Source organism: Aegilops tauschii, chromosome 4 (assembly GCF_002575655.3).
Source record: "Aegilops tauschii subsp. strangulata cultivar AL8/78 chromosome 4, Aet v6.0, whole genome shotgun sequence".
NCBI classification, from domain to species: Eukaryota; Viridiplantae; Streptophyta; class Magnoliopsida; order Poales; family Poaceae; genus Aegilops; species Aegilops tauschii.
In genome coordinates, this window is record NC_053038.3 from 437,530,774 (window position 1) to 437,549,316 (window position 18,543).

Sequence of the window (18,543 nt, forward strand, 5' to 3'; positions counted from 1 at the left end):
GATCTTTCCCATCCAGGCTTTAAAAGGCTGTGTAAAGATGAGAGAGAGAGAGAGAGAGAGAGAGAGAGAGAGAGAGAGAGAGAGAGAGAGAGAAAGGCCAAAGCTGTTACTGCTGCAAAGAGCTCTCAGCTCAGCTCAAAGTGAGGTGAAAAGAAAAGAGAGTGCAAAGCCCTAGGCATGACATGAGTGGGGAGCCATTTTTTTCTCTCTTCCTTTGTGGATGGTGTGCGAGCTAGCTGGAGCTATCCTCTCGTCCTCTTCTGGTCACTCCATCAGTGACAAATAATACAGCAATAGTTAAGCAGATATTCATTCATTCATATGATGATGGCCTGCTTGTTTGGGTTTGCTCTCTGTTGGGTCATGCCATTTTGGCTCATTGCCCTGCCATGCTCTTGAGATGCCGAAACAGACTGTACCCTCTCCCCATCTGCGAGTCCCGTGCGCACTTGCTGCTTCAGCAGTGGGGGTGGTTGGGGTGCTCTGTCTCGCTGTTATTTGTGGGTGAAAACAACTGTGCCCTCGCTCGCTTGCTGCCATTCTCATGCGGCCATTGCTTGTCCTGCCACCAGGTCGCCCCTGCGCTGCTATTTGCAACAATGGCTTGCTGTTCTTGGCGGTGTCTAGCACTGCCTTTCCCTCTCTGACTGAACCCACTGTATGTATTTAGGTAGTAGTGGCATCAGGCAATGCAAAATTACTACAGTAGTACGTACTTGGACAAGCCAGGGCAGGTGAAATAGGATTCTCTCTTGAGGTCCACTCGCCAGCTGGTGAGGTGATTCTGAGAGCATCTCCACCCACGCCCCCTCCAGGCCATTTTTTCTGCCGGCGCCTAAAAAACGGCTCAGTCGCATCCTCAGGAGCCCGTTTTTCACCGGTTTGGGCCAAAACTGGCGCCAGCGGACCCAAGCCGAACCCGGTGCGCTAGGGGGCGCCGGGAAAGTGATTTTAGCGCGAACGGGAATGGGCCCGCCGAATCAGCGACACGCCGCTTTGTCGTCCTCATCGCCTCGGTTCCCGCGGGAATCAATGCCAAGGCTGCCGCGCCGGTCAGCCTCCATTGATGCCTCACGGGCATGCAGGTTCTCACAGCCCGCTTCGGCTATAAAAGCCGATTTCCCCGCCGGTGAACGCCACAGTCGCCACAACTCGCCTTCTCTTGCCTCGTCTCCCCACAGAAGCCACCTCCCCCCTCTTCCCCGCCGACGAGCAATGGCCGAGTGCTACCCCGGCGACTCCGCGGCGGCGAACAGCTTCGCCCGACGCCATCTCCACGAGGACGAGGCGCGCCTCCTCTACGAGGCCGACTATCCGGCGCCCCCAGACATGCGGGTGACGAGCTCGTGGAAGTTGAGCGCCGCCGGCGTCCCGGTACCACCGGTGCCCACCAGGGCTGAACGGCGGGCCGAGATCGCCCACATCCGCTCGTCGCTGACGGAGGCGCAGCGGAACGAGCCGAGGTATGCCGCCGACAGCCACACGTTGTGGACGATGTACTTCGAGCGCCGCCGCGAAGACCAGATCGCCTCCGCCAACGGCATCATCCCCCGCGGCCGCCTCAACGCCGACGGGCGGCACGAGTGGTGGGGTGTGCCCGGCCGCACCCCCGAGGCCGTCCTCGACCACATCGAGACCGGCAACACGCCGCGCCTCGAGTACCCGCCGCGCCCGTCATTCTCTCGCCGCCGTGGCAGCTCCTGGACGTCGCGGCGAATGGAGGCGGGGACCTCCTCATCGTCAGGCTCCGGCTCGCCGGCGCTCCGCCCCGTCAAGCCGGAGCCGGAGTTGACGTCGCTTCGGCGCCGCACCCGCAGGGGCGCCCTCGTCATCAACGAGGGCGGCCGCCCCTCCCCGCGTTCCCTCCGCCTAGTCCGACTGAAGACCGAGCTGGGGCTGCTCCCCGTGAAGCCGGAGCACGCGGAGATGGCGGCCGACGACGAGACCGCCCTCAAATGGGCGAAGGCGGACTACGTCCGCGAGCAGGTGGCGCGCCAGCGCCCTGCGGTATGACCCGGCTGGGATTGGATGTTTCATTGATGACCCGGCAGACTATAAGCCGGCAGGAATAGTTAAGTAGGTTAAGCTCGCGGGAACAGTTAAGCATTGTAACCCGGCAGAGGCAGTCATGTAACTCGGCAGACACAGTCATGTAACCCGGCACATGTTAAGCCATACGGTAAGCCAGGTGGTAAGCCAGATGGTAAGTCAGATCGTAAGCCAGACGGTAAGCCAGATGGTAAGCCAGATCGTAAGTCAGATTGTAAGCTAGATTGTAAGAAGCCCAAGACGTTAAGAAGCCCATGGTAAGACGTCGAAATAAGGTTAAGTCTTAAGTCCGAGTTGGACTCTACATGTAACCCACCCCTTCAGCTTATATAAGGAGGGGCAGGGCACCCCAAGAGGGACAAGCAAGAAACAATCTCTAGGGCTAGACACAAAGAGCCGGCTTACCGGCGACTCCCTCATGATCATAATGAGACCTAGCCACAAACAGCATGTAGGGTTATTACCAGATGATGTTTCCCGGGGCCCGAAGCTGTCGAAATCCTTGCCTTGTGTTGCGTCTCTCGATTCCGCTCAACCCCTCTCAAGCTACTACAAAGATGCGTTGGCCTCACGACTAAGTCCTCACACTAGGACATCTGCCGTGACAATTCCATGACAGTTGGCGCCCACCGTGGGGCCTGCGCACGGTGGTGTTGAGTTTTTGGAGGGATCTCTCACAGGGATCAAGAAGTTCGCAATTTCCGGTTGAAGAAGAGACGGCTGGGAAGGATCTGCATCGGCTTCGAGTTCATTGGTCCAGATTCATAGTCTAGGAGATTTAAGGAAAATTAAGGTTGCGATCTGAGGGCTGCCGTAAGTCGCCAAGGAAAAATCACAAGTCGCCAAAATCATCGGCGTGTCAAATTTCTGTTGGTAACTCGCCAAAACCAGTACGGTTGGAGTTGTCGTTCACCGTTCAACCATCAACCGCAAAGGAAAAAGTCAAGAAAAAGGGAAGAGGCAGACGTGAATTTTCTGAAGACGCGGAAACAGGGCCGATCACAACCCGGACTTGCCTCACCCTGCTTCTACTTCCAATTCGCCGCCACCACTGCGACCTTGCCAGGGCTGCCTCTGAACTGTGCCCTGTTTCTGAGCTGCTACTGGCCTTTGCCACCGTGGCTTCGCGGGCCCGACCCTGTCGCAAGCCGCTCGCTTTTTCTTTGACCTCGTCTCGCCACGGTGCCTCTCTATCACCACTTTAAAGTCGCCGTAGCTGCTCCGCATATACAACCATCAAAATCTGAAGTGACTAGAGACATCACCATTAAAGTCCACCCGATGCATCAAATCGCCATGACCGCAGAGTCGCCGTCGTGATCTCCTCTGCCGGGCCCTGTCGAGCTGCCGCAATCACCTTGCTCCGGTCTCAAGCCGCCGCCCACACAGCCGAGTTAAGCCGCTGCGGTGCCCTGACGCCTCGCCTACGCCGGCTGTTTTGCCTCACTGGACCGTGGTCAAGCCGCTGTTTCGTTAGTCCGATTCATCGCTCCGCCTCGGCTCGTCGCTGCCAAAATCGCCCCGCCTAAGCGCTCCTCCCATGATGGCCCGGGACCCCGCCTCGTCACTCACCTTTATCTGAAGTGCCCTGTGCCGCCTGGCCTCGCAAGCCGCCTCTGGCCGCGGCTGTCCTCGATTTGTCCGAGCGCCCTGCGCCGCCTTGATCTCCAAGCTGCCTCGCTGCGTTTGCACTCGTTTTGAAAGTCGCCGCCCTGGTTATCTCGTCCGGACTCCGTGCGAGCCGCCGCAGTGGCCAAATCAGCCGCCGCACTTCGAATTGGCCTAATGTATTGAGTCGCCGTCACCATCTACTGGGCTGCCCCGGATGTGAGTCGCCGTCACCTCTAAATCGCTGCACCTCAGGCCACAACTGCTGCTTGTGAGATGCCGCTACTGACGGACTGTCGTCCGGCCTCAAGTCGCCGTCCCCGGGCCACCAGCCTCGAGTTGCCTCCGCTGACCTCCGTCGTGTGGTCTTGCTGCTCCTGTTCTGCCATAGGTTATCCGGCCTCGCGTCGCCGACCGCCGTCTCGGCCTTGTGCCTTCGCAACCTCAAGTCGCGGCCGCGCTGGGCAGGCTCTGCCTCAAGCTACTCCGCCTCGCCACCGCGGGCTCGCCGACATGCCCAACCGCCTCCGCAGTGTCGAGTCGCTGCCGCGGCCTCATTCGTTGCCCGCTCCTTGAGCCGCCAGACGCCTTCACCGCTGCGGGCCGCCCTATCCATCGAGTGTTCTCTGCTTCTGCTCCGAGTGCCCTCGACTTTGAACCGCTGCTGCGGCTTCGCCTGGCTCCGGCCTCGAGCCGCTTGCCCCTACTACGAGAGCCGCCGCCGCGCCTCGCTCCCGTCAGTGTTAAAACGTCCCCGGGGCCAGGGTGAGCCGGCCTTACCCCGTTTCGAACCGCTCGCGGCCGGGTGCTCAACTTCGCCGCTGCACCCGTCTGGGGCTGGCCCCGTGCCCTCCGCCGCCGGCCTCTCGCACCGCGGCTGGCCCCGTAACGTCGTCCGAGTCGCCGCCGGCTGACGAATCGCCCGCGGCGGAGACGCCGTCATCCGGGTCACCGTCGCCGGCTCACGAGTTGCCCGGGGCAGAGCCGCCGTCATCCGAGTCGCCGCCGGCTCACGAATCGCCCGCACCAGAGCCGCCGTCATCTGAGTCGCCGTCGCCGGCCCACGAGTCGCCCGGGGAACCGCCATCATCCGAGTCGCCGGCGGCTCACGAAACGCCCGCGCCAGAGCCGCCGTCATCCGAGTCACCGTCGTCGGCCCACGAGTCGCCCGGGGCAGAACCGCCATCATCCGAGTCGCCGCCGGCTCACGAAACGCCCGCGCCAGAGCCGCCATCATCCGAGTCACCGTCGCCCGAGTTGCCCGCGGCAGAGCCGCCATTGCCCGAGTTGCCGCCGGCTCACGAGTCGCCCGCGGCAGAGCCGCCTTCGTCCGAGTCGCCGTCGCCGGCCCCTTCAGCGAAAAAATGGCCACGGGTCTGGATCCGGGTCGCGGACAGTCCCGCCTCTTTTCCAAGTCAACTTCGATGCCGCCTCATAGTCGTCATCTTCACAGCCATGAGCCGCGCGTTACTACGCTGTGGTCGAACTGCCATGGACTGTCTGGAACATAAACTCAAGCAGCTACTGCCTCCTGCCATGTCACTCGTCGCCGTTTCAAACCATTACGCTTGTTTTCTGAAGCTCGCTGGTTTTTGTTTCAGTCATAATTTTCGGCACTTGTATATTGCTTGATGCTAGAAAGACTGGTTTATCAATCTGCGTGGATATCCTAAGGATGAGGAAAACAAATAGAAGTCTGCTACACATGCACGTGAGGATAAAAGCAACAGTGGGGCAGAAGCAAAGTTCCATCAGTCACTCCTGCCACTGTTCACGTGAAAGATTTCACGATCAAGTAAGTCGCGGTCAAAAGAAGCTATATAAAGAGACCTCAATCATCCTAGGCATTTGAAGACAGGAGAATCAGTATTATTGCTCCTCTCAACATGGCACGATTTCCAAGGAACCAAATGAGGCGTGTTGGCAGATTTCAGTCTCCAATCATTGTTTTTACACACATCAGAGCAATTCTTTTGTCAAAAGCCAAAGCGGTGGTATGCATTATTCAGCACAGTCATCCAACAAAAAATACCAGGTGCTATTTTTCTTATGAATTTCATCAATACATGTTTTTATTCTTTTAAGAGAAATTACTTTGGGTTCGTGGTATTTCTCTCGCAGGACCACTATCCATTACAAAGGTGTCGCAAAGGGGTGTGTGCCAAACATTATCTTTGCACTAGCGTTTATCCATGCCATGCTGCTCGATGAATATGTGTGCAAATCGCCGCCCCAGCTACATCAACATACCGTGGTTGGCTCGCCCGTCCACACTGGCTCACACTGCCGCGGATGGCTCACCCGTGATTGAGTTCAGCTTCACCATGGTGATCATCAACTCTGCGGTGGATAATCACTAGCCTGGCATATCAGGTGAAATCCATCCAGTATATTTTATATTGCACATTATTTTCTTTAAAAGAGCAATTACTTTGGCTTGCAAGTTCTCCCATGCAGGACTCAAACCGGTCTATATCATGGTCAACTACTTGGGGGCTTCTTGCTCATCGAGCATAGCTGTCGGTACCCTCTTGATCGGCGCGATGGCAAAATTTATATGGTCACTTGGGGGCTTCCTGTTCAAACATAGGTCGTATTCGAACCAAAGAGAACATAGCTGTCGGTACCCTCTTGATCGGCACACTGCCGAGCTCACTAGGGGGCTTCTTGATCGTATTCGAATCATAGCTCAACCCCTCTTGGGAACCGACATGGATCGTACTCGAATCAGCGTCGTTAAACAACTCTCAAGGTCATTTGGGGGCTTCCTGTTCAAATATAGGTCGTATTCGAACCAAAGAGAACATAGCTGTCGGTACCCTCTTAATTGGCAACACCAAAGCCACTGGGGGCTATATGATCGTATTCGAATCTTAGCTTAACCCCTTTGGGACAGTTTTCTGATCGTATTCGAATCAGAAGCCTCAAAAATTTTGAAGTCTCTTTTTGCAAACAATTTTTGGGATTTTATTTGAAGCTCTTTTGAACACATCTAAAGTGTATATGAGTGGTTTCTATTTAAACCCGGCTTGATTTTCGATGATAAGTCACCGGCTTATGACAATCATCATCTATGTGGAAGCATTGGCTTCTAAGGATTGGGTTATCACACTTACTGCACAGGTATCTTAAACCGGCAGTATGATTCAATATCACAGGAACCGGTTTTCCAAACCGGATTATACTATTATTCAAATCTTTAATAGCCAACATGGCTGGATTTCTATTATGGTTATCAATAGCCAATATTTTGATGGAGGTCTTCAAAGTCGCTTTAGCGCAATGATTATTATTTTATTAATGGACATGATTTATTTTCACAATGGAGGGAATAGTCCCGAGTCGCTGCAGGCTTACGACCCGGCACTTGGGGGCTACATTATTCAAATTGAGATCACATCAAATATGCAAGTCCCATGTCACTGCGAGCATGCACCATGGCACTTGGGGGCTAATGTAAAGTCAATTTTTTGACCAACTTATTGAAGACCCGACTCATCCCATTGTAATGAGACGGCCCTTTGGGGCTACCAATTGCTCATGTCAAAAATTCAAGGTACACAAGCCTCAGTTCATTATATTGAAAGGTCCACTACTCAGTTGGTAGAGTACAAAGCTCTTAACCTTATGAACGTGGGTTCAAGCCCCATGGTGGAGATTACATCATATGATGTTATCATTAATGAATTATATACAAAGTCCCAGCTCAGTATTATCTTACTGAGCTGGCCCTTGGGGGCTACACGTTGCTGCTCAAGTTTACATGATCATATTTACAAAGTCCCTGCTCATTATATCATAATGACCCGGCACTTGGGGGCTACAAGTGATATGAATATAATGGAGTTCTACATCTTTAAGCCGGTTGAAGGTCACATGAGTATTTCAAGACCTATATTTTTAAACATTGGGAGCTGAGTCAAATGAATTATTCTTCAGTCTTTCTCTGTGAGAAACCAACGTCAGCAAATTGATTATGAAGTTGGCTTATTGACCCGGATTTTCTAGAAGAAGGGAATACCAAGGAATTAAGGATGATCAGGTGCCGGCTTACAAGAGCTTTTTAACCCGGAGCATAATCGGTCAAAATTGTTCTTGTGTTTGTTTTACAGGATCAGTTTAACATGGATGAATCCAAATTAAACTGGGGGCTAATGTCGGGGATATACCCCGCGGTATGACCCGGCCGGAGATATGACCCGACTGGGATTGGATGTTTCATTGATGACCCGACAGACTATAAGCCGGCAGGAATAGTTAAGTAGGTTAAGTTCGCGGGAACAGTTAAGCATTGTAACCCGGCAGACACAGTCATGTAACCCGGCAGAGGCAGTCATGTAACCCGGCAGACACAGTCATGTAACCCGGCACGTGTTAAGCCAGACGGTAAGCCAGGTGGTAAGCCAGATGGTAAGTCAGATCGTAAGCCAGACGGTAAGCCAGATGATAAGTCAGATCGTAAGCTAGACCGTAAGTCAGATTGTAAGCTAGATTGTAAGAAGCCCAAGACGTTAAGAAGCCCATGGTAAGACGTCGAAATAAGGTTAAGTCTTAAGTCCGAGTTGGACTCTACATCTAACCCGCCCCTTCAGCTTATATAAGGAGGGGCAGGGCACCCCAAGAGGGACAAGCAAGAAACAATCTCTAGGGCTAGACACAAAGAGCCGGCTTACCGGCGACTCCCTCATGATCATAATGAGACCTAGCCACAAACAGCATGTAGGGTTTTTATCGGATGATGTTTCCCGGGGCCCGAAGCTGTCTAAATCCTTGCCTTGTGTTGCGTCTCTCGATTATGCTCAACCCCTCTCAAGCTACTACAAAGATGCGTTGGCCTCACGACTAAGTCCTCACACTAGGACATCTGCCGTGACAATTCCACGACACCGGGCGTACGCGGAGATCAAGGCCCGGAGCCATGGACGCGAGGAAGGCGTCGTCGTCGTCCTCGACAGCGACGAGGAGGACGAGCTCGGGCCGTCCAACCCCCTGCGCGTCGACAACCCTGGTCAGGGGTGCAGCAGGGACGACGGTGGCTCCAGCGAGGCGCAGGGCGGCGGCGGCGACTACGCCCAGTTCTACAGGCTCCTCGGCATGAGAAGGCGGGCGGCGGCCGCGGCATAGTAGGGCTAGGCGTAGTTTGTATGTTTCTCTGTTTTTATACAAATTTCAATTAAAAATCGCCGAGTTTGTGCCAGATTCGTATCAGATCACCGAGTTTGTGCCAGATTCGTATCAGATCGCCGAGTTTGCGCGATTTTGAGGACAACATGGGGCGACGACTAAGAACGCAATCGCCCCACGCCGAAAGCAAATGCCTGCCCTCTCAAACTGTGTGGTCTGTGGTGTGCGTTCTTGTGAAAAATTTCAAGTACGAGGGCCGTGCTTGTGTCAGGATGTTGACCAAAGAAACCACCTCCTCTTGCACGATCAGGCGTCTGTGGATGGGTGACCAGACCTTGCGCTGCCGCTGCGTCTCCTTTCTTTCTTTCTTTCTTTCTTTTAGCCTTTGTCGATGCAGTCAAAAGCAGCAGCAGGGCGACATGACATGGTTGAAGTTTTTGGGTGTAAGTACTGCCTTTGCTCTGCTGTCTTGTGCCTGGCTGGCAGCCGGTAAAAAAATAAAAAGGTCGGCAGCTATTGGCTGACGCTGTTGGAATTTTATCATCCCAAGTGGCCGCTGCTTCTTGCCTCGTGCTCGTGCTTGTGCGGCAGTAGGAGTTGTTGTGGTACAGCAGTGGTAGCACAGGATGCTTGCCTTGACTGGTCAAAAACACTTGGTACGGGCACCGGGTGACAGCGGTGATGGAAGCAAGCTGCCTGTGTGTCAATCGCCTGTGATGTGGAGATAAGGCTGGACGCCAAAAGAAGCCAACTGCCAAAGCCCTATGCTGCACAAGCGGCAAATTTGATCCGTGGACGAAATCAAATCACAGAATGAACTATCCGTGAAACTATTTCACGCGACTGATATTTTTATGTGACGCCCGACACAAAGGCGCCACAGTACATTATGCAACGCCTCACAGATAGGCGCTACACGCGTGGCCAGCGTTGCATCCCAGACTGCCTAAAAATTGCTAAGTCATTGTGCAGAGCCTAAGAGCTAGGCGCTGCACTGTATAGTGTGGCGCCTAGCTCTCAGGCGCTGCACTAGTGGTTGCACTACAAAATGAAGCAACCACTAGTGCAACGCCTAGAAGCTAGGTGCTACATTGTATAGTGTGGCGCCTAGCTCTCAGGCACTGCACACTGACTTAGTAATTTTCGGATCACACGGGTGCGACGCTGGCCAGGCGTGTAGCGCCTATCTGTGAGGCGTTGCACAGTGTAGTGTGGCGCCTTCATATCGGGCGTTACACAAAAAGGTCAGCCGCGTGAAATAGTTTCACGGACAGTTCATTCTGTGATTTGATTTCGTCCATAGGTCAAATTTGTCAATTTTACCCTGCACAAGCACCCACACTGTTCTGTATCTACTCAATGCTATGGTGGCATTTGGATTGCAACAGCCAGATCCCTGGTCAAACTGGCAACTTCCAAAGAATCACGCTTTGGTGATAGTCACACCGGACAAGAAGAATGATTGAATTTTTTATCAAATTTTCGGCTAAATTTCTGGCACTGGACAATAAAAGGCACAAAGATGGCAACAGGGAAACCTTATACACAAGCCAATCCAAACATCATGTCGAATCAAACAGATGTCCCAAGTACTTTAGGTTTAGGTTGATGCATATACAATTTCAAGTTCCAACATTCCAAGGAAAATAGCATGAAAAAATAACTAAAAGGGTCTATTAAACACTTTTGAAGAATCAAGCCCACAGTCTTGGTCCATCCTCTAATAAAGATCAAATGCAAAAGAAAAAAAAGGCCATAGATTCAATTCACCTAGATAAATAAAACGGATTAACAGCAGAAAAAAGAGTTTCTTATGCTCACGACAGCGCCCAAACTGCGTTGGCATCACCATCAGCCTGTAGTCCTACTACCTCACTTCAGTTCCTGACTGCAAATTAGTTGGCATCTCCTACTGAGAACCCACTGGGAAGAGCTTGACTATCGCGGCGATAGGCATGCCTATGAAGCCGATGACGATGCAGGAGAACCACTCCCTGAGTGACAGAGGGGTGGTGTTGGCGAAATCGCCAAGGAACTGTACTATGATGATCTGGAATAAGACCGTGCTGCCTAGCACCGCGACGAACACGTTGTTGTCTAGAATGCCTCTGAATACATTTATCCTCTCCATCTCTCTGGAGCTCACCTCGTTGAACACCTGCATAACAAAAACTTCAGCTCATCTTCGCACACTATCACCCAGAAAAACTAGCATAGTTCTTTTTTTCATTCAAAATTATTATTTGGTAATGAAGTCGTCAGACTTGATGCCTTGTTAAGTGTTCATACTTCGCCATATTATGATAGTGACAGAACAGCATTATAGTCCTATTGATAAGGATGCATTCATTATATTTCTTGTAGTAATGGTTATATTTAGTATTTTTGCTGAAACAAGTGTCTGGTTGATAAATAATTGGCATTATTGGAGCGGGGAACAGTGAAATCCTAAAAGACTCTTCGCAGATATCAAAAGAATGCAATAGAAACTTCGAATTACCTGGCAGAACACAAAGCAATTGAAGATGAGCGTGTTCAATACTAGATCGGAATTATCACCCTTAAGTTCAAACAACGTCTTTCCTTCGGTCTGCAGATACCAAATTACAAAGAACTGGTAGATTGCCTGTCCCATGATGTTCCTCCACATAATGTTGCTAATGAAGTTTCCTTTCCTTCCAACAGGGGTCCTCTTCATCAGTTCATCGTTTGGAGGTTCTGTGGCCAATGCCAATGCTCCTAGTGTGTCCATGATCATATTGACCCAGAGCAACTGAACAGCAGTAAGGGGAGCACTCCCTGAATTGACAAGCAGAAGTATGCAATAGAGTGAAATATATGTCACAAAATAAACGATGGAACTAAAGCTTTGCTACATTAATATAATATACTAATTTCCGGGTGTAACTTATCTTATAATACTATTACATCTCCTGAAAGGAATATTTGTATCACAACTTATGAGTTAAAAACTTGAAAAAAAGCATGTAGCAGTTAGTTCCAATCAGGAGTTGGTTTATGATAATAACTGGAGCATGAAACAGCCCTAAAGGTAATATACAAAATGACTAATTTAGAATTCAACTGTAGATTATTATTTTAATTTTTACGGAATCAAGCTGGTGGGGCATAAAACCCGTCCCTTTAATCAAATGAACTGATTTAGAGTTCAGTTGTTGAAGGTTATTCAATTTTCACAGAATCGGACTATCCCTTCCTTTTCGTTACAGGTTAGTGCCAGCTTAAATGAACGCGTCAAAGTTTCAGGTGTACCTGTCATGCAAGCTGACGAGAAGTTCACAACTAGGGCAACCACGTTGACTGTCAGTTGAAACTGCACAAACTTCTGAATGTTGATGTACACAGATCGACCCCATTTGGCAACCGTGACTATAGTGGAGAAGTTGTCATCAAGAATAATGACATCGGCACTCTCTTTTGCAACCTTCAAAAAAATACAAAAATGAGGCATACTGGAACTAATAAATAAGAAATGGATTGAGCAAACATGTAATTGACTGTGCAAATCATGATGTACAAGGCCTTATAGATGCTGCAGTGACATAATGATAGATCATAAACATGCTGACACACTATTAGGTAGTAATTACATTGGGAGACACTCAATGAGTCATAGCTAGTTATGTCAAAGAATTCTATAGTATTTTATATATTAAATTGACACGACTATTTTTCCCCATACAAGAGATAATATTAACAATTTTCGCTCTGTGAAATTACCTCAGTTCCAGCAATGCCCATCGCAAGTCCAATATCAGCCTCATGAAGTGCGGGTGCATCATTTGTCCCGTCACCAGTCACGGCAACAACTTCTTCATGTGTAGTCCGGAGATTCTTCACTAAGGTGTGCTTGTCAAGTGGTGAAGACCTAGCCATCACCTGACATGATACATACAACAACAGTATGTTGACAAATGAAATCCAGAAATGATAGGCAAGACAAAAATGGCAATAGCAGTAAACATACCTGTATCTTTGGTATCAATTTGTACATTTCTTCTGCACTCTTAGTTCTAAAATCTGGGCCTTCAATGGCAAGACCACCTTCAGTCAAAATGCCACATTCCCGGGCAATTGCCTTTGCTGTGTTAATGTTGTCGCCTGTGACCATCCTGACAGTAATACCGGCTGACCTGCAGATGGCAACAGATTCCTTCACACCCGGGCGCACTGGATCTTTAATCCCAACAATGCCAATGCATGTGTACCCCTCTTCAGGAATCGCATCATTAGCTGAGAACCCATCTGCAACTTCAATGTAAGCAAGGCACAGAGTGCGAAGTGCCTCATTTGCAAAGCTCTCAATCGTGGCATTCAAGTGAGCAACAGTTGCACTGTCAAGGGGGACGGCATTGCCTTGATCATTCAGGTACTTGCTGCAAGATGCCAATATGATCTCTGATGCACCTTTGCAGTGAGCACGGAATGCACCCCCTGGCAGCTGGATGACCACTCCCATTCTCTTCTTTGCTGAGTTAAATGGCTCGACTTTGATGAGGGTGGTTGCTTTTCGCACTGCCTGGAAATCTCCACCGAGTGACAGGCCAAGCTCTAAAATTGCTGCCTCAGTTGGTGTGCCCAGTATTTCGCGTTTGCCATCCTGGTTGATGACAACATCGCCACCAGTGTTGTTAAATATGGACTGCGAGAGCATTGTCATGACAGAATCCGGTAGCTCGGAGAATAAGCTCTTGGCGTCTGAAGATTTTTCCACTTCTTTAATTTTGCCACAGATGCAAGCCTTGACGACAGTCATGTGATTTGTTGTGAGTGTGCCAGTCTTGTCACTGCAAATGGAGGTTGCTGAGCCCATGGTCTCACAAGCTGCAAGGTGTCGGACAAGCGCCTTGTCATTCATCATCTTCTTCATGGCAAATGCAAGGCTCAAGGTCACGGCGAGCGGTAAGCCTTCAGGAACTGCTACAACAACAATAGTAACAGCAATAGCAAAGAACTCAAGCAGCTCCAGTGCATCATCTCCACTCCAACTCAAGTACGAACCATCCATGATCTTGCGGCGGAACAGGCTTTCAGTGAGCACTGCAAATGTGACAACAGCAAAGACGAGGCCTATTTTGCCAATGATGGTGGCAACGCCGTTCAGCTTGACCTGCAATGGCGTCTCATCATCCCCGCCTTCACTGAGGGTGGCCATGAGTTTACCCCATTGAGTCCTCATGCCGACTGTCGTCACAAGCATCTTGCAAGAACCATCCTGCACTTTAGTTCCTGACAAAAGGAATGGGTTCTCGGCATTGACAGCAACTGGTTCACTCTCCCCAGTCAGGCTTGATTCATTAATCAGCAACGAGAATCCTGATACGAACAAACCGTCAGCTGGTACTTGATCACCAATGGAAAGGTGCACAATGTCACCAACGAGAAGCTCGTATATCGAGAGCTTCTGCCGGTACCCACTCCGGATGACCTGCACCGTGATCTTCTTCTTCTCCTTGTCAAGGTCCTTGAACTGCAGGGATTGCCGGTAGTCGCTTGTCGCAGTGACAAACACAACCAGAAGAATACTAGCGACGATGCCGAGGCCATCATGCGCGCCCTTGGGCCACCCCTCGGTGGCAATGCCGACGACGAGCGAGAAGAAGGCACATGCAGCAAGGATCATGAGTGTCATGTCGTGGAGCGCCTCCCAGACAAAGACCCAGAAGCTGCGGGCCTCCGTCTCGGCGAATTTGTTGATGCCAAAGATCTCCTGCCGGGATGCAAGCTTGTCCTTGGATGTGCTGACGCCATCCGACTCTGAGGTAGACACCTTTGATAGGAGGCCCTCGGTGCCGCCATGTGCTTTCAGCTTCTTGATGTCGTGGCTCTCGACAACAGAGCTCAGTTCCTCAGCACAGATGCCGTAGCCTGCTGCCTTGACTGCGGCAGGGACTGTGTACTCGCTCTGGGGAGCAAGACCTGTGAAATTGTGTTGGTGGTAAGATTGACTGATAGAGATCCAGAGGGAAAGGGATAACTGATGTTGATTAATTGTATGGTATGCCCTGGTATCATCATACCATGGATGAACTGAAGTGCAGCCTTTGAAACAAGCACGGCAACACGCAGCTTCTCCTGAAATAGGTATTGGTGTGGCGTCAGTCTCAAGAATAACAACTGTTCTCAAATTGCTTGAAGCTGAAAAGTGCATATAGATGTAGTAAAAAGCACCAGAGAGAGATGACAGTTGCCAAGCGCTACCGAATGATGTTTTAATAACTTGAATCCACTTGTTTATTGAAGGGCAACTTTGTTGGTTTATATTGACAGCACTCCTGATTGACAGGAGTTGCAGCAGCTAAAGACTACTCCACCAGATATTTAAAAAGACCATCAGAGAAGCCCAAAAATAAAGGAGCGTGTTCTTCCTAGAATAAAATAATCCATAATGGAGATTCCCTTTTTTAGGGGAAAGATGCATTAGGAGCATCGACGTCACGCAATGCTGCGTTTTTCACAAGGCTCTAGGCCTACTTCATTCATCTGATAATTGTTCTAGCAAATGGGAAAAGATCAACTATGGCAAGTTTGTGCAGGAAAAGTAACTTTCGGTTATAGTTTACATACGGTATCTTGATTTTCTTAACAACAAGGTCTATTCTGAAACTTTTTACATACGTGCATTAATGAGAGTGATATAATTTCACTCTAAACAACACAGAATAATAATTACAGGCTCACTTCCGAACAGATGCGTCGAACAATTAGAGGTGCATTGCAGATCAATATCTATATAGTATATTTTTAGTCATTGCTCTCTCAGAGATGTCTACTGTCATGGCCTAACTAATGTTTGCTTTTTGGGACGAACCTCTGCATCACAATTTTTTGATAAGAAGGTATATGCCGTACCAACTATGGCATGTGCAACCTGCGCTTTCTATGCGTGCCAACCAAAGGTTGGGGGAAACGCCTGACAATGGCAAGCGCGACGGCGACAGAAAACAAGATATGCAAAAGGCGAATTAAATTAATTCTCCGTTCCAGAGTTCTTGGTTCTCCAAGAAAATTACTAGATGTAAATCGAGAAGGGAGGACGAGGACGGGGACACATACCTGGTTGGTCCGCTTCATGGCGGCGGCCTCGGATCGCTTGCCGAGGTTGGCGGTGAAGCGGAAGCGGCGCTTGGGGTTCTTGACGACGCCGACGACCTTGCGCCATCGGCCCAGCGCCTCGTCGGAGGAGTGCTTGGGCTTGACGCCCCCGAAGTTCTCGTTGAGGTAGCTCTCCATGGCGGCGGCGTCTCTGCTCCTGTCCGGTCAACGGACCAATGAAACCCTTCTCTCCTCTCCTCTCCTCCCCACCAACTCCGCCGTGTCTATATAGCACGCCGCGGCTCAGACCGGCATTTTCCCGGAAGGAAGCGCGTGGGCGTGGGGTAGGGAAGGTGAGGGCAGGACCGTCGTTGACGCGTCGTGCGTACGTGGGTCCGACTCCGGTGCTACCTCGATGGGCGATACTTTCATGGAAGTATTCTGTCCTTGGGGGTGGCTGATTTCATGGAAGGTGGCGAGTTTTTTAGGTGGGAGCGGTGGATGATTGATGGATCCGAACGGGGCGGGGGCGGGGAGGAAGAGGGGAGGGGCAACGGGTGGGAGGGAGGGAAGGAATTAAGCGGGTGGCGACGCGCCTCCTCCTTCCTTGTTTCTCTGGTTTGGGGAAAGGAGCGTCGATTCAGGGGTCAAACGGAGGGAACGGGTCTCTCTCTGGGGTTGGTCAGGCCGATGAACGCTGCATGTCTGTCTCTCTGCGTCTGCGTCTGGGCCTTGGGGGTCTGTTACCATGATTGTTGCGGGAAATTTACGGTGGGTTCGGCGACTGGGACGGGAAAGGAGGGGTGACGGGGACAGTGCTGTCCACGGAGTGAGTTTGTGGTGGAACGACGCGCATGGTGTCCAAGTTCAGCTTTTCACAAAACAATTTAACAATTTCTTGATTGTGTTTTTTTCAGAAAAACCTCCGATCTATTCATCAAATGGTACACAGAACATGAAATTTTTAAAAAAAAATCCATGTCCGTAAACCACTTAGCGAGGGTTACAAGCACTAGAGCAAGCCGAAGTCATCATCTCTCCTTTATCGGAGTCGAGTTAACCTTATTGTAGTAGATAGTCGGAAAGTAGCCGTGCTAAAGCCCGAAAGGACCACACCATAACAACAACCGTCGCTGATAAAGAAAAGCATAGATCGAATGGGTCCAACCTGTAGACACATGAACGCGGACGAAACAAGACCGACGAGAATGGATATGCAGATGAAATGGTGACAATGCAGATGGGGAGCATGCAGAAGAGCATGTTCTCCAATTTCAAGGGATCGATTGTTGGTCATCGAGTGCTGAATCAGAACAGGGCACAAAGGGCATTTACCCGATGCCCTATTCGCCGATAATTTTTATCGGCCCTTTCAGATGCGGGAAAATGTGTTCGGTCGCCTTTACAATGGTGTGCGGGCCTATGATGCTAATTCCTCTTGAAGAAGGATGTCATAGGAAGAATTGGATTCTCTAGTGGTTGCACCACGGATGCTTGCATATGCCATGGCAGCAGATTCTAGGCCTAGTACCTCCAGAAGTCTAAAAGCACATACGAAGACTCAATGGTCAGATTTGCTACTGCGGTGGTCAAAGTGTTTAGACCTCGGTACTTGAGAGAACCAATTGTTGCGGACATCGAAAGGCTCATGACACTCATAGAAGCAAGAGGATGGTCGTCGGATCTGTTGATTTCATGCACTTCAGATGGAAGAATTGCCCATATGATCTACAACGGCAATGCCACGGCCATGTTAAGAAGCTCACCATCATTCTTGACGCAGCTGCATCAAAGAACCTCTAGATTTGGCAAGCTTTCTTTGACATGTTTGCCTCTCATAATGACATCAATGAATTGCAGCAGTCTTCATTGTTTGCTAGGTTGATAGAAGGACAAACTCCTCCGTGCAACTATATTATCAATGGGCATGACTACAACATGGCTAGTACCTGGTTGACAGTATCTATCCTCCATGGGCGACCTTTGTTAAGATCATCTTTGAGTCAGTCGGTCAGAAAAAAACTCACTTTGCTAAAGGACGAGAAGGAGCTAGAAAGGATGTGGATAGGGCATTTCGAGTGCTCCAGACCCGTTTTGCAGTTGTTTGAGGACCTGTAAAAATATGGGATCCGGAGACATTATGGGAGGTGATAACATGTTGTGTGACTATACACAACATGATCATGGAGGATGAGGGTGAAGATCTTGTCGGGGTCTGGAATTTAAGAACATGGTTGATCTTATCCAACTTCCACATGAGAATTCGACCGCATTTGATAAGTTTGTCCGAATAAATCAACAAATTCGGCATCGAGTAACTCATCAGCAGTTTAAGAAAGACCCGATTGAGTAGTTATGGACGCTTAAAGGGAAACCAATGTTGGGGATCGTAGTAGAATTTAAAAATTTTCCTACGCATCACCAAGATCCATCTATGGAGTATACTAGCAACGAAGGGAAAGGAGTGCATCTACATACCCTTGTAGATCGCGAGCGGAAGCGTTCCAATGAACGGGGTTGATGGAGTCGTGCTCGCCGTGATCCAAATCACCGATGACCGAGTGCCGAACGGACAGCACCTCCGCGTTCAACACACGTACGGAGCAGCGACGTCTCCTCCTTCTTGATCCAGCAAGGGGAAAGGAGAGGTTGATGGAGATCCAGCAGCACGACGGCGTGGTGGTGGAAGTAGCGGGGTCTCGGCAG

The 18,543-nt window shown here is 50.3% G+C and overlaps 1 protein-coding gene across 1 annotated transcript; it reads right to left on the reverse strand.

Annotated features, from left to right (window-relative positions):
* Nucleotides 1–10,348: 10,348 nt before the first annotated feature.
* Nucleotides 10,349–16,575, reverse strand: LOC109744465 (calcium-transporting ATPase 10, plasma membrane-type). Its single transcript, XM_020303591.4, has 7 exons — nt 15,859–16,575; nt 14,823–14,877; nt 12,770–14,721; nt 12,523–12,681; nt 12,055–12,226; nt 11,282–11,580; nt 10,349–10,939 (listed from the first exon to the last, which is right to left on the reverse strand). Exons 1-7 carry the CDS (start codon nt 16,033–16,035, stop codon nt 10,691–10,693), a joined length of 3,063 nt encoding a protein of 1,020 aa, XP_020159180.1. The 5' UTR covers nt 16,036–16,575; the 3' UTR covers nt 10,349–10,690.
* Between the last annotated feature and the right edge of the window lie 1,968 nt (nt 16,576–18,543).